Genomic DNA, 22,276 nt, shown 5'->3' on the forward strand with positions numbered 1-22,276 from the left:
TGTGGGTAAATACACACACACACAACATTTCTTTTGCTTTTTCTCTTTCGTTTTTTTCAAAACATTTCAAAACAAAAATAGGATCAGACTACAAGTGTCAATATGCAGCTTGCTTTTCTCATGGGAAATCTCTTTTTTGGAGAACTTCTGATCTTGGTATATCTGGATCTACGTCATTCTTTGTGATAACTGTATATTATTTTATGTGTCGTTGTAGATGTACAATAATTTGTTTGACCCGTTTTCTGTTAATGGAGTTTAGCTTCTCTCCAGTTGCTTTTTCTCCATGGGATATAATGCTGAAGTGGGTATCTCTGGCAGATTCATCACTAGCCCCATTGAGTGGATGAAGACATCGGAGATAACTGGGACGCCTGGCCGGCTCAAGTCCGCAGAGCGCGCGACTCTTGATCTCAGGGTTGTGAGTTTGGGCCCCACATTGGGGGTAGAGATTACGTAAAAATAAAATCTTTAAAAACAAAAAAAATGTGAAATAACTGCCCAAGTTCAGGCAGCTACTAAGCTTAGAGCTGGCATTTGAACTTAGGACTGTCCAGTTCCAGGTCCTTGTGCTTTTAACTACAGTGCTTTACAGATTCTCTTCTCTTAGAAGTAGCTTTTAACAACACAGCAGCAGCCCAATAGCAAAAAATATTAGAGTTTATTGAGCGAGACATAATTCTAGTGGCAAATGCATTATTTTTCCTATTAACTGAGCAACAACCCTATGGGGTAGATACAGTTATTGTGTCTGTACGATACTCAAGGACACCGAAGAAGGTGAGGAAACTAGCTAATGCAGGAACTGCGACCCCTCAGGTAGCCTGGCTTCAGAGCCTTTGCTGTCACTCCTCGTGTTATATGGATCTGACTTGAGAAAGGTCCCTCTTATCACATGCTATAGTAGATGCCTTTTTTGTGAACCCCTGACTTGGGACTTTTCTCGGGCCCGTGTGTTCACCTACTGTAATCGTTTAGAAACGTGTTACCAAGCACACCTCCACTTGTCGGTCACCTGCAAGTTTGATGAGCTTGCCATGTACTCTGTCTTCAACCAGCTTGTTGGTAAAATAGCAGGCAAAGCCACAGATGGCATTTCTCAGTTTGTCGCTGGAGGTGTGCTTTGTGTTTAGCCAACAAGCAAGCGTGTATTAAGTACAGCCATAATGCCATGTACTGGGAATCGAAAGTGAACAAGATCTAAGGTAACGCTTCGTGTCAACTAAGCTTCGAAAAAATGGTGGATGAGATACAGTCCCAGCCTTTAAGAGGCACAAGGTCTACATGGCAGGGCAAGGAATGGTCTTGTAACTGACGCCAGTGAGTGTGGAAGTAGGAGCTTACCAAGAGTCTCTGAGAGCAGAGAGGAGAGGGGCTGGCCGTGCCTGGAGGACGTCAGGGAAGCTTCTCAGAGGAGGTCAGCACTGCCTTGGTGCTCGAAGGATGCAGACTTGGAGGCCTGGAGGACGGTCAAGTGTCGTGGCACTCAAGCAGAAAGAATGTGTTGGGGGGGGGGGGGAGCGGACAGAGATACTGCAGTGAGGAGCCAGGAAAGACCAGGCTAAGGAACTGGGGTTTTGTCCCGTAAGCCAGTGAACATGTCTAAGGAAGACAGTGCCCTGCTCCTGCTTGCCTTTCAGAGGTTGACGTGGGATGTGCCGGGAACAGATTAAGGCTAGCATCTAGACTCCAGTTAGAAGGCACGCAAGAGAAAAGGGAACCAAGCAAGTGGCCGCAAGACTGGAAGAGAGAACGTGGATTTGTTTGGGGAGCTTTCCAAAGACAAGATCAGACTGGATGTGTGGGTGGGTGAGTAGGTGGGACAACTACTTCAAGGTTTGTATCTGGGGGCTGGATGTCATTGTCATTTACTGAGGCCGAGGAGCAGGTCAGAGGGGGCGCCGAGTTCAGCTGGCTGCACATTCAGCCGGCCGCAGATCCATTAAATAGCACTTCGTCATTGGTCACTTGTGGCAGCGCTCTGTCCTCTCACCCTTTGTTTCTTTGTCATGTCAAAGGTCCGGCAAGGGACTGTCCGTGAACTCTCCAGAAGTGAAGGCCCCCTGCATCTGGCACTCCTTGGTCTATAATTTAGTGACTCTGCTAGAAAAGGTGTTGAGATGAGATGTGTCACAGCCTCTCAGGGAACCCAGGCTGGGCTGCGGTCGCACTTCAGAATCCGTTGGCCAGGGACCGATGTGACGTTCGGCGGCCCCTCTTAATGACCATTCTGTTTACGTGTCGTTTCTTTTTCCCTGGACTGGTCTGTGAACTCCCTAAATCCCGAAGCGTTCAGCATGGTGCCTGGAGCATGGCGGGTGCTGAGAGAAGGAAAGCTGCGGGAGAGCAGGGCGCCCCCGTCTCCTCCTCCTCCCCGGAGCCCTCCGTGATCGCCAGCTGGTTCTGGAGGCACACCTGCAGATTGTTTCTGTGTCCCGCGATTGGCGTCTTGTCACTCCATCATCCTTGGGTGCTTATAGGTTGGCTCTTGGTTCAGCTTCCCTTCGAAGCTTCCCTTCAGTGTGTGTCAAGGTTTGGCCTGTTCGAATCTGAAGAACTTTCTCTGCGATTAAAAACAAACAAACAAAACACGATGGACCATACTGGAGATGAACGTTCCCGCATCGGCCGTCATTTTTGTGGCTTAGAGCCTCAGCCCCATGAGGGGCCCTCTTCCCCCTCCCTGGTTTTTCTTACAGCTTTGCACGTAGGATTAAGACAGCCTGCAGTCATTCTTGCGTTTTCACAAGCCCTGCTCGCTCTAAGAGCCCACGCCACTCTCTTGGGGTCTGTCCTATCTTCAGTACCCGAGCTCATCGGGGCTCCCTGTGCTGTGGACTTAACCATCGGTGGCTGCTTCCCCCTCGTTTCTTTCTCGGGGGTTATTATGTTTTACGTGCTCAGAATCTACTTCAGAGGGACCAGACCTTATCTTTCGAAATGCATTCCCCTGTGGGATCTGAGCTCATACTGCTCCGTTGAGGCAACATCTAAATATCGGTTTTCTGCAAGTCTAGGCTAAACAATTGTTTTTGTGCCTGAGTTTTTTCTTCCCTCCTTTGAACTCTAAAATAACAAGGTTACTTCCTCCCAATGTGGTATTCTTGTTGCTATTGTTTGTGCTAAGATGTTTTGTTGTTCCTACATAATTTACTAGATGTTGCTTCCTGGTCAGAATCTGAAGGAGCATTTCCCTTCCTTGCACCTCCAGCTGTGTGACAGGTGAACTCTTTAAGAAAGGCACGGCAAGAATTTATCAAGTGCCATGCTCTTAGCAGACAAAAAGAAAAGAAAACAAAACAAAACACCTTGCATTTCTCTCTGTCCGATGCCCTCGTGTTCACGTTGGGTGATGCGAGCTCTGTCTTGCATCTGGGCCATTTTTGCTAACAGCAGGGAAGAGTGGTTCATACCTTCTACCAGTTTATTCTCTCATAGGTTACCACGGGCATTACTTAACCTCTGGTTCCCTTGCCTTCTCTCCTCACTCTGCTGACTTTCAGTCTTGGGCATGAGGAATTGTTTCAGGGGTAGGGTGTGTGTGTGTGTGTGTGTGTGTGTGTGTTGCCCTAGTGATCTGTAGGACCCTTCTTGTCTTCCATTTTCTGTCTCTCAACTCTCTCCACCTCCCATTAGATCTGTTGATGAAAGTGTATGCACCATGAATCTCATTCCACTTCACAGGAGAGTTGACCATGACCTGGCACTTATGGCTGCTAATTAAGAATTTGAATTTGCTTCGTCAGTTGCATAGGGTCAAGTTGATGGAGGCTGCATAGGCCAGAAACAGTGTCGCTGACCTCCTTCCGTCTTAATTTCTTTTGATACTTTGTCTATCTCTGTGGGTTTTTTAAAAGTTGTACCTAGACGCTGCAAAGAATGTGGCATTTTCTTCTTCCTGCCACTCTGATTTTGGCTTCAATCCAGCTGGGAGCGTTTAGTGTGTTTCCTTCCCACCACTGTCTGCCTCGTGTGCAGGGAAAGATGCTTTGTATCCTGATGTAAGCCATTCTGTTATACAGCCCGCCTTTTAATTTATCAGCAAAGTGTACATTGTGTCTCTTCTGCACTAAGCTGTGCGCTGGGCCCGGCAGGTGCAGAGATAAATGGGGCAGACCTGTGAACAGGGCGGCGTAGGGAGCCAGGGCAACAGAAAACTAATAGCAGCAGCTCAGGGTTTGCTTGTCAAAGCGTCGCTTGTCGTGAAGATAAGACCCTGGAACTTAGTGTCTGAACCGGGTCTGCATCTTGGCTCCGGCAGTTACTAGCTGTGCGTCCTTGGCAAGTTGCTTCCCCAGGACCTGTTGCCACACCTCCGCATGGACTTAGCAATTGACTATTCCAGAGGGCTGTTCGGAGGTTTCATTATAACGTGTTTTCTAAATATAAAGTACACCTGACACGTGGTTGGTGTGGTGTACACGAACATTCCTCTTTCGATCATGAGCATCTGCTGGAAGAAACACAAATATCTGTGTCCCCCAGTCCGTCAGTTTCCTGCCTGAGACTCCAGCGTGCTTGACCTTGTGCGGTGCTCATTTCCACAGGAGTCACAGGTGGTTAGCAGCGGTGGTCTGGGGCCTCAAGCTGCTCTTTTTCATATTTGGGTTAATGCTCTTCAGGGAGACATCAGGCCTTTACATCAGCCGGGTAGCCCTCGTACTTTGAACTACGCCGGCTCCTTCCTCCTGCGGCCAGTGTGGGATCTCCTGCGTCTGGTCCCCTGCCTCACTAGTCGGAAGGTTGGCTTGCTTTGGGGCACACAGAGCTGGGTCAGTCTGAGGGCAGGGGTCAAGTAAGAACTGGGGCACAGTGCACCTTAGAATCTAAACCTCTCGGCTTGATTTTTAAAAAGAAATGCATGTAGATGGTGAGATCCAAATATTACAGAAAGATATAAAGTAGAAACGTAGGGCACCTGGGTGGCTCAGTGGGTTTAGCTTCCGACTTCGGCTCAGGTCATGATCTCACGTTTCTTGAGTTCCAGTGCGGCATTGGGCATGGAGCCTGCTTGGGATTTTCTCTCTCTCCCTCCCCCTCTCCCTCCCCCTCTCCCTCTCCCTCTCCCTCTCCCTCTCCCCCTCCCCCCCCCCGTTCTCTTTCTCTCTCTCAATAAATAAAGTAAAAAAATAAAAAAATAAAGGGGAAAACAAAACAAACAAAAAAACACAAGTTTTTCGGTAGAACCTTCTCCTGGTAGTCAACCCTCTTAACGTTATTTGGGATAAATACCTCCAAAAAAATTGTGAGCATCTGCAGGCCTGTGTACCTTCTCCCCTGCGCCTTAAAAAACAAAACAACAACAGACCACCCAAACGGTATTATTATATTTTCTATTCTGTTCAGTATATTTTTTGGACGTTTGAAAAGCCCACAAAAGAAGAAAGCACTACCTTTATTACCACCGTTTACAGTGACCCATTAATTAACCTTTTGGTGTGTTGGCTTCTTGTGTTCATGAATATACTTTAAAAGTTGCTTAAGTAATGCCAATGAAAGTCCATTAAACAAACCAGGATGGTAACAGTAAAGCCAAAGTGCCATCCTGTTCTTGGTCTGCCCTCCCATAAACATGGTGTATGCGGCCCCGCGTCTCTCACAGCCTGTGCACCAAGTTCTCTGGTGTGTAGGTGCCTGCCATCTATCTGACCAGCTCTGAAGTGTCGGACGTAGGTCGTTACCAGTTTGGGGGCCATTAAAATGCGTTAGGAACATATTTGTGGGATGATTTCCTAGCTGGGCAATTACTCCGTTCAAGGTTTGAACATGTACAATTTTGATAGATTCGGGCCAAGTTCCTCTATACTAGTTTACGTCCCTATGGGGTGTATGAGGGTGTACCCTCTTCTCCCAAATCTTGGCATAAACCCAGGAGTTTTGTTTTGGTTTTGGTCAAACATTAAAACATATTTGCCATTCTGGTGACATTACTGTCTTGTTTTTGTAAGCATTTCTCTTTTCACGAGTCACATGGAGAATCTCTCATTTGGCCATCTGTGTTCCCTTTCTTTGAACTGCCTGGTCGTCTTCTTTGCCCATTTTTATATCGGACCGTTAATCTTCTACAATTGGTTTGTCAGAGTTAAGTTAGCCTTTTATCTGTCATGTGTTGCAAATAGATATTTTTTTAATTGTCATTTACAGTGTGACTTTTAAGTTTCTTGCCTTTTTGTTGAACCTTGGTCCTTTGTGGCTCCCCCAGGAAGGTCCTGGAGAGAGAGGGCAGGAAGCCCAGAGAAGGTCTAGCTGGTCTGGGCAGTGTAGTGTGGTTCTTTCAAGGCTTTCGGTACTGGATTCCCCGTTATAAGTTCTGGCTTTGTTTTGGGTGAGGATTTTTCCCTATCACAATAATGAAAGTAACAAACAGAGAACCACTTTGACCTCCCAGCCAAATATTTGGGACTGTGTGTGCCAACGAGGGACCCAGATGCAATACTTCTGTGTATCTTTTATGTCAGTAACCTTCTAAGACTTAAAAACTCTATTTGATTTCTCCTTAGGTCATTTTCTAGGGGAAGGTCATCACTAGCTCCTCATTGCAGAAGTTCTAGAAGAGGGCATACTCCCCACCCCCACGCTGCCAGGGATTTAGAGAAAGGTCATTTCAACCAAGACTTACCTGTTCATCATCTCTTAGGTTCCTGAGCTGGGCTAGATGTGAAGAGACAAGTGACCATGTGTCCAGGATATAAGGATCTCTCTGTCATTGGGGGCGGGGGGGGGGGGCGAGAGAGAGTCTCCCCACTACCACTGCTGATTTCTGACACCACCCTAGCCCCCTGTTTCGTTCTTTTGTAGCACAAGTCACAGGATGTAATAAACCTTTTTAGACTTTTTCACCGTGTGCCTCCTGCATCCCAGTGGAGGCTGCATGGGGCACAGGCGTGATTTGCTGTATTCTCTGTTACATCCCAGCACTCTCCCAAACGGCGGGCTGTGTGAACTGGGTGCTGCGGATGCTTGCTGTGTGATGGCATCCGGGGGGGGGGGGGGGGGGTGTGAGCTCCCGCTCTGCGTCTCCTCCCTGGTTCCCTCCCTGGTTCCAGGTCCAGGGATGAGGGCTGTGAGGACAGTGTGTCCCAGTCCTGTGGCCTCGTGACCTCCCACATCTCCCTCTTCCGCTGGCACGGGGCTGCGGGGGCCAGTTCCGCAGGCTTCAGGCTGAGAGGAGAGGCGTAAAGAGCTTTGAGCTGACGCAGACGCCTGCTGGCTGGGGAGCTGGACAGCCAGGTCAGGAGCCAGAGGGGACGGAGGACGCTGGGGCGGGTTGAGCTGCAGTTCTCAGTGTCCGCCCCTCCTGTCGGGGAGAGGGGTGTGGGCACCTGCCCGTGGCAGCCTGCACCTGCTGGCGTGAGCTGCCTTCCCCCTTCCGTGGATGTGGGGAGACCTGGGGGTGGGATGACGGCCTCTGGAATACATTTGGAGAGCTAAGCGTCTTTCTTTGCCTCTTAAAAAGTACAGATGCTCATTGTAAGTCACCCAGAAGAGAAAGATACAAGAAAGTTAAGTTACTGTAATCCTCCTTTTCAGGTAGAATTACCATTAGCATTTTACTGAGTATGAATGCCCTTCCGTTTACACCCTCCCCCCACAGATGTGAATAAATGTATAGAGCTGTACTGTACCTAATTAGGCTTTGTAACTTGCTTTTTTCACTTACTGTCAGATACTTTCTGATGAGCAAATTTGAGGAAACGAAGATTGGGATTTGTGCTTCAAAGAAAAAAAGTAGAGTGCCCCCATTGACAGTGACCGATGGTGACTGAGAATCTAACACACAGGACTCCGTTACTGACGAAACATTCAGTTCCAACATTGCAGTAACGATTATAGATTGTATAGGTAAACACACTTCTAAACAAAAGCAACTTTGACTGCTTATCGCTGGGCCTTCGTTAGCTGTTTCCGGTTGATGTCACTGACCCGGGACATACCTTAAGGCTCCTTCTAGGATAGTAGCTTTGGGTAAAATTCTCTAAGTGGGATTTCAGGATCCAAGGGTTCGTACGTTCGGGCCCCCACTTTTGGCGTTGATATGTGGACAGTCATGGCAGATTTTGTGCCTTTGCCCTACCACGGGGCGGTGGAAAAGGGGCTTCAGGAGCAGTGAGAACAGGCACCGCATCCCAGCCCTGCCACAGGCAACTGCTGGGAGACCTTAAATGGATTGTTTGGCTTCTCTGAGCCTGAGTTCTCTCATTAGTAAAGTGGGATGCGCCCTCCCAGTTGGGTACGAGGGTTCCACGTTTGGAGTCCTTAGCACCCGCTTAGCACAGAGCACCCCGGAGGACAGGGGCTCCCTTCCCCCTGCTCCCTGGGGATCCCGCTCTCCACTGGAGTGCTCTCTGGGACTCACAGCAGCAGCCCTCCTGCCCACGACCTCCTCTTCCCCTCTGTGCCTCAGAGCGACCTCCTCTTTCCCTCTGTGCCTCAGAGCGCCAGCTCAGCACCGCCCTGTAGTCCAGGAGGAGGGCGGGTGCACGGCACACGGGGGCCTTTTCCCTTGACCTCCTGCTTCGAGTGACGGAGGAGGTCTGGTTTAACGACACCCCACACACTTGCGGACACACGCAGTGCCTGACTCAGACTCTTGGCTCCTGGTCAGTCTTGGGAAAGGATGTCTTCCTCCTCTCATTACGGGTGCACCCGCCCCCAGCTGTCCGGTTGGTCTGGGTGGCTAGGGAGGGAGAGGAAGAGCTCAGAGCTGGGATGCCAAAGACCGCCTCCCTTCCAGTGTTCTGGGTCCCCCTCCGCCCGGTGCCTGGAGCTATTAATAACGCCATAAACCAGGTGGGCGTGAGCGGGATCCCAGCTGCCCACCCCGGTGGGACCCTGAAACAACCTGGGTGGGAAGTGGGGGCAGAATGATAATAGCAAACACGAATGTGCTGCTCACTGTGTGCCCTGCACTGCTCTTAGTAACTTACATACGTTACCTCATTTAATACAGGCGAGTCCTGTTATTACCCCCTTTTAAGTCCAAAGGGATTAAAAACTTCCGCAAGGTCACGCACCTGGCAGATGTTGGAGCCTGTGAAGGGGATGATCCCTTGGGGCCTGCAGCTCGTTCCTTCCCCTCCAGCCCTCGTACCTGCTTTGCTGGTGAACCATGCTTCAGGCCCTGGGCTCAGTTACTTCCCATTTCTCTGCCTCAGCCACGTTTAGGATGCTGACCACTCCTGAGCCTTTTCCTGTGGCCCCACAGTGGAAGATTTGGTGACTGGGGAGATAAGGGGGACCATAAGCAACCAGCATCAGGGGCCCCATTCCTCGTCCCAGAGCTTCCGGCAAATTGAGGCTCGAAACAGGGTTTGGGGAAAGCTGCCACGTCTCCCTCATTGCCACTGTCATCCTGGAGGTTCCTCCCCAGGCGGTAGGCTCTGTGGCCTTGTCCCTGGCCCTCGCCACACTTGGTGGGTGGCCTTGTCTATTGCACACGCGATCATTAACCTTTTCCACAGTGCGAGAGAATTTCAGACATGGCGTGCGGAGCGGGGGGGGCGGGGACAAGTCACAGCATCTGCTCCACGCTTAGTGTGGGCTTAAAATATTCCATAAACCCTTGCAGGCTTTGTGTGTTGTGGCTTCTTGGTGAGAAGACCCTTCCTTCCTTCCTCCAATCTGGTCTGGAGCCCTGAGAGCTGGAGACCTGGGCCCTTTGGCCTCCACTGTCTTTGTCGTGCCAGAGGAGTGAGCCTTTCCTAGGTGACTCTGTTGGCTTCTGGTTGAACCTGTTGGTGGCCCCTGGCAGCACCAAGGGAATCCTGTTTCTCTCTCTGACTCTTCTCTGGCTAGGGGCTCATGCACCGCCCTCCCCCACCCCCACCCCCGCCGCGCCCCGCCCCGTCTGCCACCACCCCCACCGCTGTTCTTTACTTAGCTCGATTTTCATGTCCTCCCTGCTGGTTGTCCACACCCCACAGCTGTCTGCAAAGCCTCTTTGGCTCTTCAGGCTCTTCCCCCACGACATCAGCCCGCCTGCCCACCTGACCCAGTCGAAGGTCTTGCCTTCGATGCTTGTTGGTTTTCGTATCCCTCCAGGGATTTCTGATAAACACGTACCTGGACGCCAGGCACCAGTCTCCATGGGAAATTCTTATTATGTTTCTTGTAGAACTTAAACATATGACTCTTTCCGGTTTATTTGTTTCGCTGCATCTAATCCCGCTTTACAGATGAGGAAACCCCTTGCAGAGAGGGAGGTTGGTTTAGCGGACCGTGCGAGGAAGCGCAGAGCTGGGAAGTGAGGTGGGCGTGGCTCCTGAGGCCAGCGTGTCGTAGTGGGTCCGTCTGGCTCGTCTACCAGGCGAAGCGTTGTGTGTGGGCCTGGAGGCGGGATGTGAACCCAGGCCTCCTGACCGCACATGCTCTTCTGCCACGTGGTCTAACCCGTCTCAGGTTGGAGCGCCAGCTCTGAGTTCGTGGGGGGCCGGGCCAGGGAACACGCACTTGGGTTTGGGCATTGGTGTTGTCCCCGCCTGGCACAACTCTGGTTGGTCAGAGCCCGGAGCTGGTTTCCAGGTTGTGGTCACTGGGCCGCAAACACCAGCCCGGCCTACGGTCTTGCTGGTGACGTCAGCGGGCTCCAGCCTCAACTCAGAGGTGATGGAGAGAGTCCCTGTGCTGTGGCAGTTACGCTGCTGTTTACAGTGATGAGTGCCTTCCTGATAACAAAGCACTCTTAGCGAGACTATTTCATGAGATGCTTACAATGGCTCTGTGAGGAAGGGGGCCAGCCAAGTGTTACCCCCTCACTTCACAGATGCAGAACAGGCTTAGAAAGGTAATGACCTCTCCCAGGTAATGCAACCAGAAATTGACAAATTCCAGACCCGCACGCAAGACCCTCCTGATTGTAAATCCATGACCTCGAGTTGCCTCAGTAATAAATCTGTCGACTTTGCTTCTTCCTCTCTGGGTCTCCTAGTCATCTAGGCACCTGTAGGGGGCGAGAGAAGTCTTTCCTATTTGGCTGTTCTGAGAACTTTTGCTTCTGAACCATTTGAACTTATCACCCATATAGCACATTAGCTCACTGGGTCATAAGTATTTTCTGTGTCTATGTCGCCTAGTACCCTGATTCCTCCCGCCCCAGCTTGAATTCTTTCAGATTGGGACTCTTCTGTTACGTCTTGACGTTCAACACAATGTGGGACCCAGTAAGTGCTTACTGAGTTGACTTACATGCAAATGAAATTGGTCAGTACCTCCTCCTGCTTTCGTTAGAGCATGGGAAGGAAAGTAAACTTTTTTCCTGGTCCATCCAAATGAATTAAAGTTGAAGGTGGCGGAACTCAGAACATGTGCAGTATCCCCAGATGGCCACGAGGTGGCAGTGTGACCCCACAGGAAACTTGCCTCCTGCTTGCTCCTTGAACTATCTGGGCACCTGTCTGGGGATTGCCTCTGCAAGGTCAGTCTGCACTTGCCTGTCTGGAACTGACAAGTCTCAGCCTCCAGCTCTCCTTTTAAAGACTCGTATCACGGAAAAGGCTTGGGCTTTAGAACCCACCATGCTTAGATTCCAACCCTGGCTCTGCGTTTCCCTAGGAACTTAGCCCTGGACACACTATTTGTCTGAGCCTCAATTTCCTCGTCCCATAAAATGGCAGTTGCATCTTGTTGACACGAGCACTGGGTGTTGTTGTATGTAAGTGACGAATCACTGGAATCTACCGCCGAAACCAAGAGCACACCGTTCACACTGTATACTTGACAATAAATTATATTAAAAAAAAAAAAAAAAAAGGCAGTTGTGCAGTTAGAAAAGGCCTAGGATATCGCAGACTGTAGCATGATGAATTCTAGTTTTATTGTTGGAAATTCCTGTGTTTGCCTTTCACCGCCCTCTGTGATCTGGCTTCATCCGGACCCTCTGATCTTTCTTTCCAAGCTTTGTGCACTTTGCAGCAGGTCTCTGAGCTTTTGGGCTGCATCACCCATTGACTCCAACTCCACTCCCTCCCAGTCAGTGCCCTGATCCCCACTGTTTTCCCGGCCTGGATGCCCTCCCTTCTGCCTCGCCATTTCCTTCTCAGCCTCCACTGCCCTTAAATTACTGTGTAGGGCTAATCTTGACTTCCCACAGAGATGGTAAGTCTCTCCAGGTCTTTGTCTTAATCACTTCGGCATCTGTGCCGTGCGCATAGCGGACGTTCCGGAATGAAAGCCATGGCTCTGGTTATCGGGCATATACCAGGCACTCTGCTAGGCGCTTTGCGGGGTGGTTCAACCCTCGCAACTCTATCCCCATTTTGCGAAGGAATAGATCAGAGTGCCTTTGGCTCCGCGCAATAAAAGAACTCTCCTTAAAAGTCGTTTAAATAGTAAGGAAAGATTCTGATCTTACCACAAGTTCTGAGGGTGGGTTCTTGGTGTCAGCAAGGATCCAGGTCATTGCCTCCTCTCCTGGTTGCTTCCTCAGGGCATGGACTTGTCCTCTAAGGCTGCCTCCTGTATGGCACTAAGGTGGCTGTCCCCGTTCCAGGTACCACGAGCAGGAAAGACGGCATGGGTTCCTTGTGCTCCCTTTAAGAGACCTCTAGCGGATTTTTTACAAATCTCATCTTGGCCGGCGTTGGCTCTTAGGCTTGTTCCAAAACTAGTCACTAGTAAAGGACTAGGAATTAGTGAGACTGGCTTGGATTAATCAAGATTCAGCCCCCCAGGTTCCATTAGTGTCCCTGGCCACCTGGTCCGGGGAAGAAGGCACAGGAAGGAGGCTCATGAGTTAAGGAATGTGCTCAAGGTTGCAAACATGTAAGAAGCGGCATTCGAGCCGCATCAGGCTGACTCCCTAGGCCATCGGTTGGTCGAACGAAGTATGTCACAGAGGTAGAAAGCACCTTGCTCTGGATTTGGCGTGCTGGGTTTTGAGGGATCTTGGGGGTCCCTTTTCTTACTGATTCTGGAGTCTCTCCCTTCTCCAGGCCCCTTTCTATGATTGTATTCATTTTCCTCAGCCTGTCTTTCTCCTCATGCCTCCTTTACTAACCCCTGTCTCCCAGTGCCCGACTGCTGCCTGCCTTCTAGAAAAGACTCCATGCCCATGGCTAGGAAGGGCCCACCTGGATAAAATGGTCCACGGGCTGATTTCGGTGTAGTTGTCAAGGCCCCATGGAGGTCATCTTAAGGTTTCTTTCAGAGCAGATAAGGGAGCTGCAGAGCTCCAAGTCAGGATTTAGGGGGAGGGGCCGGAGAAAATGCCACGGGAGCTGGCGGGGGACCAGATGGGAGTGGTGGGGAGTTCTGGCGAACCAGCGTGGATGTCCGTGGGCACCCGGGCCACGGCCTTGGAATAGGCCTACCCCGGGGCAACAGCCAGCTGTCCTCCTGCAGAGACAGTGCAGTGACACAGGTGGCCGTTTGGCTTGCAGATGCTTCAGGACTGCCCCAAGGCCCGCCGGGAGGTCGAGCTGCACTGGAGGGCTTCCCAGTGCCCACACATCGTGCGGATCGTCGATGTCTACGAGAACCTGTACGCGGGGAGGAAGTGCCTGCTCATTGTCATGGAATGGTACACACCCGTGCCCGTTCTGCCCCTTGCCCAGCCTGTCCCCGCCTCCCACTCAGGCCCCTCGCCCTCCGGGCACTGCCCAGGCCTGGACCCACAGCTTCAGACATAAATGCTTCATTTCTTTTGGTGGGTGGTGGGGAGGGGTGGCGGGAATTTGTACCCTTCGGATCTGACTGTGGCTTTGTTTCAGTCTGGATGGCGGAGAGCTCTTTAGCCGAATCCAGGACCGAGGAGACCAAGCGTTCACAGAAAGAGGTAGAAAGGGTCTGTTGTGGGGACGGGCCTTGGCAGGCAGGGGTGTGGGAAGGGGGCCTCTGCAGCGCCTGCTCTCTAGGAGGGATGCCGAGGCCCACGGCCTCCTCCAGCTTGTTGCCGAGGCTGGCATCCGCAGCTGAAACGTGACCGCTCCCCATTTCTTGGTTTCTAGGCTGGGTGGTGGACGTAGGGAGTCTGGGGCTGCACTGGGAGCAGGGGGCGGGGTTTCAAACCCGACAATGCATCTTGTGACCTTCTTTCTCTCTCCCACCTCTCACGGCTACAGAAGCGTCAGAAATCATGAAGAGCATCGGTGAGGCCATCCAGTATCTGCACTCAATCAACATTGCCCATCGGGATGTCAAGGTACCAGCCGTTTATTGCTGCCCCTCCCCCTGACTGAGTGTCGCGGAGGGCCACAGCCGTGGGACCGCGGTGACCCTGGGAAGGTTTGTCCTTCCCAGGAGTGTCCTGCAGCCTTGCTGCCTGGCTCCTGAGGGCACAGTAGGGCGGGGTGCCATTCTCTGCCCCACGGGGCCTGCCCGCTCTGGGCACACCCCCAAACCCAGGAGCAAAGCCGCCTGTGGCTGTGCCCAGCCCTGTGGTCCTCACCTTTGGTTTCTGTGTCCCTGTGGTGTTTGCTCGTGGTTGTCTGTGTTAGTCTCCTGTCTCCAAGCATGCTGTAAGTTCTCAGAAGGCAGACCCCTGGTCGTGTATGCCCACCTGATTGTTGATGACTGTTGAATGGAGGAGGGAAGACTTGAACGTCACCCTTCTGATTCTCATAGCCCCTCAGAGGCTCAGCAGAGTTGCCGTTTCTCTGTCTCTCTCTGTCTCTCTCTCTGTAGCCTGAGAACCTCCTATACACCTCCAAAAGGCCCAATGCCATTCTGAAACTCACCGATTTTGGCTTTGCCAAGGAAACCACCAGCCACAATTCTTTGACCACTCCTTGTTATACGCCATACTATGTGGGTAAGTCCCAAGGAGGCCTGGGGCGCCCATCTGTCCCCAGGGCTGCTCTCACACCCTCCCTCCAGCTCTCGGTGCCACCGGTCCTGGGAGAATCATGTCCTCTGACCCTTTCTGGAGCTGGTTCTGATGTGACCTGACCACAAGTAGGGCTCGTCAGAGTGAAGCTGGGGTTGAGGCATTATGGGAAATTTTCTGAGAGTATAGGCAGGATTTTGTGCCCACGTGTAATTTCCCCAAGAAGGTCGGTCCTTGCCATCAGATTCCCAGTGGAGTCTGGGACACAGATTTGGTTCTGGGGCCCCAGCTGACTGGCACAGAATAAACACTCTCTGAACGTGTTTGTCGAATTAAATGGACAGCGTGGGTTGACAAGGCTGTTCAGTTCAGGAATTGTTTCGGTCTCGAGACTCTAGCCCCAGGGCTCCTCTTGGAGGAGGGTCTGTTCCTCACCCCCAATCCCAGCACTGGGTGATGGCTGCTCCCCCCCCCTCCCACCCCCAGCTCCAGGACCATCATGAGGGGCTGAAGGGCTGGGAGGGAGAACATGTTCCACAGAGAAATGGGAGATAGCACAGTGCTCCCAGGGCCAGACCCACCCACAGGGACCTTTGGTTTGCAGCTCCGGAAGTGCTGGGTCCAGAGAAGTATGACAAGTCCTGTGACATGTGGTCCTTGGGTGTCATCATGTACATCCTGTGAGTGTGCCAGGGAGAGGTGGGGGGGGGGGGGTGCTGGGCTGGGGCAGCGGGGTGGAAGGAGGCCTGTACCTCTCTGGGACAAGAGGAAGGAGCGAAGGTCAGCGTCCCCTTCTGGATGGGGTTTCCCTGGGAATCCCCAGCACGTCTCCTTCTCTCAATGCTTATTGGATTCTGGTAGCCAAGCGGTGGCTATAAACTGATAAATGGGCAGGAAACTGTGCTTTAGATACTCCGCACGCTGGATTTCTGGGCCCTGGTCTTGACTTCATACGTTGTGCCCGAATCAATGAGTTCCAATTTCTCTGTGACCTTGACAAAAAGAAGCCCGTTTCTCAGCCTGTTCCTGGTGCAAGGCCCCCTATGTAATACCAGCGCTATCCCTCTCTTCCTGCGTCGTGGTTTAGGCTGTGTGGGTATCCCCCCTTCTACTCCAACCATGGTCTTGCCATCTCTCCGGGCATGAAGACTCGCATCCGAATGGGCCAGTATGAATTTCCCAACCCAGAATGGTCCGAAGTGTCAGAGGAAGGTAAAGACCCCAGGCCGGCACGTGAGCGTGTGTGCATGTAGGTGTCCCGCTCGTGGGGGTGGTGTGGCAGTGGGTCTGTACCTGTGCTTGTGCCCGCTGGGTGCGTCCTGTCTGTGTGAAGGGCCTGGCGCAGGGCCAGGGCTGTGGGGCCACACGTAACCTATTAGGTGGTGCAGGCGTCATGCCCTCAGCAGCTCCTTGGGCAGTCTGCCTCCATGCAACACCCCCACCCCCGAATCTGGGTTCACCTTGCAAACTTTGGGAAGGGGCAGAAGAGGGAGGGTGGCCCCTGAACTGTCTCTGTCCCCCGCCCCACCCCCCAGTGAAGATGCTTATCCGGAACCTGCTGAAAACAGAGCCCACGCAGAGGATGACCATCACGGAGTTTATGAACCACCCCTGGATCATGGTAAGCCTGGTAGAGGCCGGAGAGACCTGGGTCCATGGGAACCGTCCCTCAGGGTGAGGGTTCAGCCACCACTGTGCCCCACCCCAGGCTGTCGCTTAAACTCCTTTTCTCCCCACCAGCAATCCACAAAGGTCCCTCAGACCCCACTGCACACCAGCCGGGTCCTGAAGGAGGACAAGGAACGGTGGGAGGATGTCAAGGTGAGGGAAGTCCTGGCTGCGAGGCGCTGGGGGAGGCGGCTCGCCAGGGGTGCCCAGGCGTGGGTGGGGGGAGTTTGGGTCTGCGCTCGCTCACCCCGGGGATCTGTGTTAGAACAAGAGCAGTGACTCTGAGCCACTTCCCCGGCCAGGCTGCGGGCCGGGGACTCTGCGTTCATTCCCGCTAAGCCCACCGCTCACCAAAGGGACCCCAAAGGCTACTACTCAGGGTCACGCAGCTAGTGACAGGCTGGAGCTCACGGGACTCCTGGTCCTCTTCTTGCCTTCCTGCGGGGTCGTTGGAGGGCTCGGGGAGAGCAGCAGGATGCCGTGCCCAGGCTCCGGTGACCCACGCCGGGGCCCAGGCCGCTGTCGGCCCTGGACCCACTAACTAAGCAGCCTGTCCTCTCTGCTCCCACCTCCCGTCGCCCTCCCCCTGCCCTCGTGTCTCTTGTCTCCCGTGTCTCCCCCTCCGTGAAACCCTCCCCTCCCCAGGAGGAGATGACCAGTGCCTTGGCCACAATGCGCGTCGACTACGAGCAGATCAAGATAAAAAAGATTGAAGATGCGTCCAATCCTCTCCTTCTGAAGAGGCGGAAGAAAGCTCGGGCCCTGGAGGCCGCGGCCCTCGCTCACTGAGCCTCTGAGCCCATCCCACTGCACGGCAGGGCAAGCAATAACTCTCGACCTGGATATATTTTTTAAACGAAGAGACACAGAACTCCCGTTTCCGCCTCCCCTCCTCCTCGGCGGCATGGAGTCCGGAGCCCCATCCGAGGCTGAATCCTGCCTTTGGTTCCAAACGAACGGCCACCTCAGAGACGGGGAGGCCGGGAGGTTGGGGGTGGCGTGGAGAGAGAAGGGAGCAAGATGCTCTTGAACCCATGCTCATTTTGCAATTCTGTCAGTAATTTGACTTAGAATTTTTATGAAACTTCTTTTATTGTTCCTTGCCCCACTCTGCCCTCCTGTTCCCCAAACCCCTTCCTCTGGACGTGCAAGGGTTTGGGGTTTGTTAAAGGGTATTTGTGGAAACTGTTCTAGGGCGTGTCGCTGTGTGGTCCCACTGCCCTCTCCTTCCCCACTACAGCCTGAGGTCCCTGCTGGCCGAGGCATTCTGGGAGCTCGAAGCCATGCAGGGCCGGGGCTGGGATGCTACCCACCTCCGCCGGAGCCCTCAGACGTGTGCCAGACGCACAGAGGCGAGTGTGAGTGTGAGTGTGTGTGTGTGTGTGTGTGTGTGTGTGCGCGCACATGTGTATGTGTGCCCGGATCTGTGTCTGGGACTGCATTTGAGGGGCCAGGGGCAGGCAGGGCTGCAGAGGGAGGGGCCCTGCTGTGGCTCAAGAGCCTTCACCCTCCCTGGGCCTGCCGTGCCCATGTTGGGTCTGCCAAAGTGCCTGAGAAGCCTATCCAGATTCTGGGCCAGGCCCTCCGTGGCCTGCCCGTTAGCCAGTTCTGGGAGGCAGAGAGGAGTGACTTAGGCACTGGCACAACAATCAGGAAGACTGGACCACCCCCCCTGCTCCCTAGTTAGTGCTGGTCCTCGTCCTCTGAGGCGCTTAGCTTCCAAGTGGCCTCTCCACTTTTCCTTCCTGCCATTTTTAACCCACTCTTGTTTAGTTTTCCTACATTTTTAGCCACTTCTTAACAGGCCTCCCCTCTGCCCGCGTGGGTGAGCCTGGGCAGTCTAGAAGTGATACACAGCTTCTGCGTTCTGCTGTCTCTCTCCTGGGCTCTGGAGGCATTGGCGAGCCACCCCATGCGGGCAAAGGCAACACCACTCAAGTGCTGTTGTGTGTTGGGGGGGGGGGGGGGCGGGGATCCTTCACACCAAAGATGTCCCGGCTCTGCCCCCCCCCCCCCCGTCCCCACTGGCCACTTTCCCTACCCCAAACAGCTCAGCTTCACGTATCCAGGCCAGTGAGGGGAGGGTGGGGAGGGTGGGGAGGGCCCTCCCCCAGTGTTAATGAGCAACCTGGGGAGACGTCCTCTGTGCCATGGTCTTCGGGGCTGTAATCCTTCAGCTTTCGTCTCCCTCAGGGGCAAGGTGGTGGAGGAGCCCCCCGGCTCTTCTCTGGGCACAGGGGAAGGCCCTTCTCGGAGGGCCTGCAGCGCCTCCCTGTCTCTGATGGTGTGTCCAGCACTCAGATTGTTGTAAACTATTGATGTTTTGTATGAGCGAAACTGTCTTTACTAAACAGATTTAATAGTTGAAAGGTTTCCTTGCTCTTCCTTCACGGGACGCAGCCCTTCTACCCCCCTCCCCCCATTTCTCTTCTTCCCACAGATGGAGATGGTTCTGTATGTTGGGAGGGCAGAGTCTGGGTGTCCTGGCAGGGGAGAGGACGGGAGGGCCTCCGGGGTGAGTGGGAGCCAGCGCCTGTCCCGTCCAGGGTCTGGCCAGGATGTGTCTGGTGTAGGGGCATGAATGCTGCTGTCCTTTATAGCAGCGTGGGGTGACAACAAGGGGTGGGGGGCCCATGCTCTTTTGCGAAATACTGAATCAGGAGTGAAGCTGTTTCTCAGTACTTGATTCTTTGACCTGTTTAGCCACAGCCAGGTGCTGGCCTCCTCAGCCTGAGGGGCCCTGCTGGCCTGGGATGGGAGGAACTTGTTTCAAACCCTGGGAGAGACCAGGGGAGCAGGTTGGTGTAGTTCCTGAAAGTTCCAGCAGGGGGCGATAGGGGTTAGGCTTAAACCAAAATACTCTACATTGACCTGGAAGAGCCCTCCGTGTTCACAGGACCCAATTCCCGCCAGTTCACGGATGAAACTAGCAAGGCCCAGAGGTGGGATGTTTGGGGTCACACCATGGATTTGCTTGCAGTAGGGCCTAAGGTAGAAACTGGTCTACTGACCCCATTGCTCTTTCAGGAAAGGAGAGGAAAAACAGTGCACCCGAGTAGTTAACTTCCCATCTTCTCACATGGTCCTCAGAGCTGACTGGGGAGAAACGCAGGGCAGGGTGGTTACCCCTGCTTCACGATGAGGGAACTGACTGAGGGCGCAAAAATGTACTGGAGCTCACACGGCTAACTGGTTTGGACTAGAACTCCGGATCCAAAGGCCTGGGGGGGGGGGGGGGGTTTCCATCCTCACACCTGACTGTGGCTGGAGGAGGGGCCTGCTTATCCCCTCAGTCATTAGCAGGATCACAGCTCCACTGCTCAGGCTGGTGGGCTCAGGCAGGGCAGCCCCTGTTGACCCCCGACCTCCACTTTATACCCCCTGAATGGATTGTTGAGGCTAGTTCCTAGCTTGAGACCCCACTCAGTGTTCTAGAAACCACCGCTCAGGTGAACCATCATGAGCTTTTGTGTTCAGAGAAATCCAGTTGTATTCTCTGTGCTGACACAAGTGTCAGAAGTGACGAGAACTTGGGGGAAGAGGAGCCGAGGGCAGATAGGAGGGGAACCAGGGTGAGAGGGCAGAAGGGCATGGTCAGAGCTCCATTGTCTTTGGAGGCCGTATCCCTTTTCTGTTGAGTCCTTGATGCATTCCATGGCTTAAAACGGCACAGATGTAATATCTTACAGGTCACTGGTCTGATAGGGTCTCACTGGGCTAGAATCAAGGTCTCAGCACAGCGGTATTCCTTTCTGGAGGCTCTAGAAGATTCCGTTGCCTTGCCTTTTCCAGCTTCAAAAGGCTTCTGCATTCCTTGGCTAGTGACTTTTTTCTCCCTTCTTCAAAGCCAGCAACATCACATCCCTCCGATGCTTCTGTTGTCCTCGCTTTGACCTCCACTCTTAGTGACCTGTGTGATGAGACTGAGCCTACCCAGATCATCCCGGATAATCTCCCCATCACAAGGCTCTTAACCTTAATTCTATCTGCAGTGTTCTTAGGTCCAAGGATCAGGATGTGGCATCTGCAAGGCACCTGCTTTGCCACAGAGGCCTGTCCCACAGCTTTCTCATCCTCTTGTCCCCACACGTTGACATTCGTGTTTGCTGCCTCTTCTGTCTGGGTCAGCCCGGCTCAGGACGCTTGTGGCCAGAGACCATCCAGCATGGAGTTGGTATTCAGGGAGGATGACTGGGGTGAAGGGCCCCTCGGGGCCCGGCTTCATGCATGGGGCCCGCCCATGCCTTTGCACTCCTCCCCATGCCCCTGACCCACACACGGGTGGCTCTGTGACGCTCCTGCTAAACTCCCAGGTGGGATGGGAAAGGGAACTTTGACCTAATGACAAATGCTGGCCTTCTGGGGTGCAAAAGACAGAGCGGTGTGATTCCTGAATGCCCTTAGTGCTGTAAGATGTAAAGAGAGTCTAAGGACTAGTCTCCAATTTATTTACCTGAGGAAACGTAGCCTCACAGAGTAAAATGACTCTGCCGAGACCTCACAACTAAGCAGTGGCGAATCTCACCTGTGACTCCAGCTTCCAAGTTTAGAGTTCCTTGAACAAATAAAACCAAATGCTGCCCCCCTCCCCCAAGTTTCTTGATAAGAAAGTGGGGCAGGGGAGCCAAGAGCGAGACTGGATTCCCTTCCACTGAGTGGAATTGTTTCCTTTTGTATGAAATGGGGGTGACGTGCCTGTGTCCTGGGGCTACTGTGAGGAATTTAATGAGATCATGGATTTTAATGCTTCGTAAGGCACTAGGTGGCCTTTATGAATCCCACCGTCCAGAGGACACAGGGAGCCCTAGGTTTGGAGCAGGGTCACTGGTCTAGGCTGGGTCTATCCTGCCCTCAGCTTGAAGATGTGTGTGCCTTGGGCTGAGGAGGCAGTTGGTTTGGTAAACAATAACAGTAAATTTGGGGTTTTCCTTTGACTTGGTTGGAGACAGGAAGCGCTGTGGAGGGCTGTGAGTGACGAGTGGGTAGTGCCAGCTCAGGGTGTGAAGGAAATTCAGTTATTCAGGGGAGGAGGATGGGGTTGGTGAGGCTGGGGAAAGTGCCCGCCCTCCCGCAGGTAAATGTAAACAAACCTGCTGGGCACTCCCCAGCTGGGCCCCAGTGGGTGTGGGAGCAAACTTGGGGGGCAGCCTCTGTGCCCTGGGCCCCAGGAATGCAGCCTCTTCCTGCCTTTGACTCTTGAAGCCCACAGTTAGGGGCTCAGCCACCCCAGGGGCGGGGGGGGTGGGGGTGGTGGGGGGGGGACTGGCCAAGTTTGGAAGTAGCTACTCTTCAGAAGGAGTACCAAGCTCCGGCTCTGGGGGAGCCTTCTGGCAAATTCATCTACCTTTCCCCTCCCTGCACTCAGACCAGTGCGAAGAGAGCACCCAACGCCCTGAATCGCTAAATACCCAGGCACACACTCTTATGCACTGTGCTTTGGGAAAAACCACGTGTGGGACCCAGGTCCTACTCAGTATGCAACCTTGGGAGGCCTTGTTTTGTCCTTTCTCTGCATCCACTGGCCTGGACACAGACTTTGGGGTCTGAATCTATCCATTCAAAACTGTCCCAGACAGTGAGGGCGGTTATCATCCGAGCCCAGGTGGCCCCGGGACAGCCTTTCAGCACCCCCAAAAGTTTTGGCACTGGAGGGATGAGTGAGGTCAGGTGAAGCACACCCCGAATCCTTGTCCTCCGGGGAAAGCCCTCCCCTCTGCCTATCCTGGGGACAGTATCAGTCCTACCCCCGCCGAGGCGCGTGACGGTCGCATGTGGCCTTGCCAGGACTTTGAGAAGTAGGGGCTCTATCCGTGGGTGGACAAGGGGGTGGCCTGTACTTTTGGCCTC

The 22,276-nt window shown here is 53.3% G+C and overlaps 1 protein-coding gene across 2 annotated transcripts in view; it reads left to right on the forward strand.

Moving 5' to 3' along the window:
• MAPKAPK2 (MAPK activated protein kinase 2) overlaps window positions 1-17,619 on the forward strand; it is a 42,601-nt gene extending 24,982 nt beyond the window's left edge. Inside the window, exons 2-10 of one of the 2 annotated variants that reach the window (XM_027074589.2) lie at window positions 13,377-13,516; window positions 13,707-13,780; window positions 14,058-14,137; window positions 14,620-14,746; window positions 15,366-15,441; window positions 15,849-15,973; window positions 16,297-16,382; window positions 16,502-16,582; window positions 17,075-17,619. In XM_027074589.2, the coding sequence (XP_026930390.1) occupies window positions 13,377-13,516; window positions 13,707-13,780; window positions 14,058-14,137; window positions 14,620-14,746; window positions 15,366-15,441; window positions 15,849-15,973; window positions 16,297-16,382; window positions 16,502-16,582; window positions 17,075-17,218 (933 nt within the window). In that variant the 3' untranslated portion in view covers window positions 17,219-17,619. The remainder of the gene's footprint in view (window positions 1-13,376; window positions 13,517-13,706; window positions 13,781-14,057; window positions 14,138-14,619; window positions 14,747-15,365; window positions 15,442-15,848; window positions 15,974-16,296; window positions 16,383-16,501; window positions 16,583-17,074) is intronic. The other variant, XM_027074590.2, reaches the window with a different exon arrangement.
• The last annotated feature ends 4,657 nt before the right edge of the window (window positions 17,620-22,276 follow it).

Source organism: Acinonyx jubatus, chromosome E4 (genome assembly GCF_027475565.1).
Source record: "Acinonyx jubatus isolate Ajub_Pintada_27869175 chromosome E4, VMU_Ajub_asm_v1.0, whole genome shotgun sequence".
NCBI lineage: Eukaryota > Metazoa > Chordata > Mammalia > Carnivora > Felidae > Acinonyx > Acinonyx jubatus.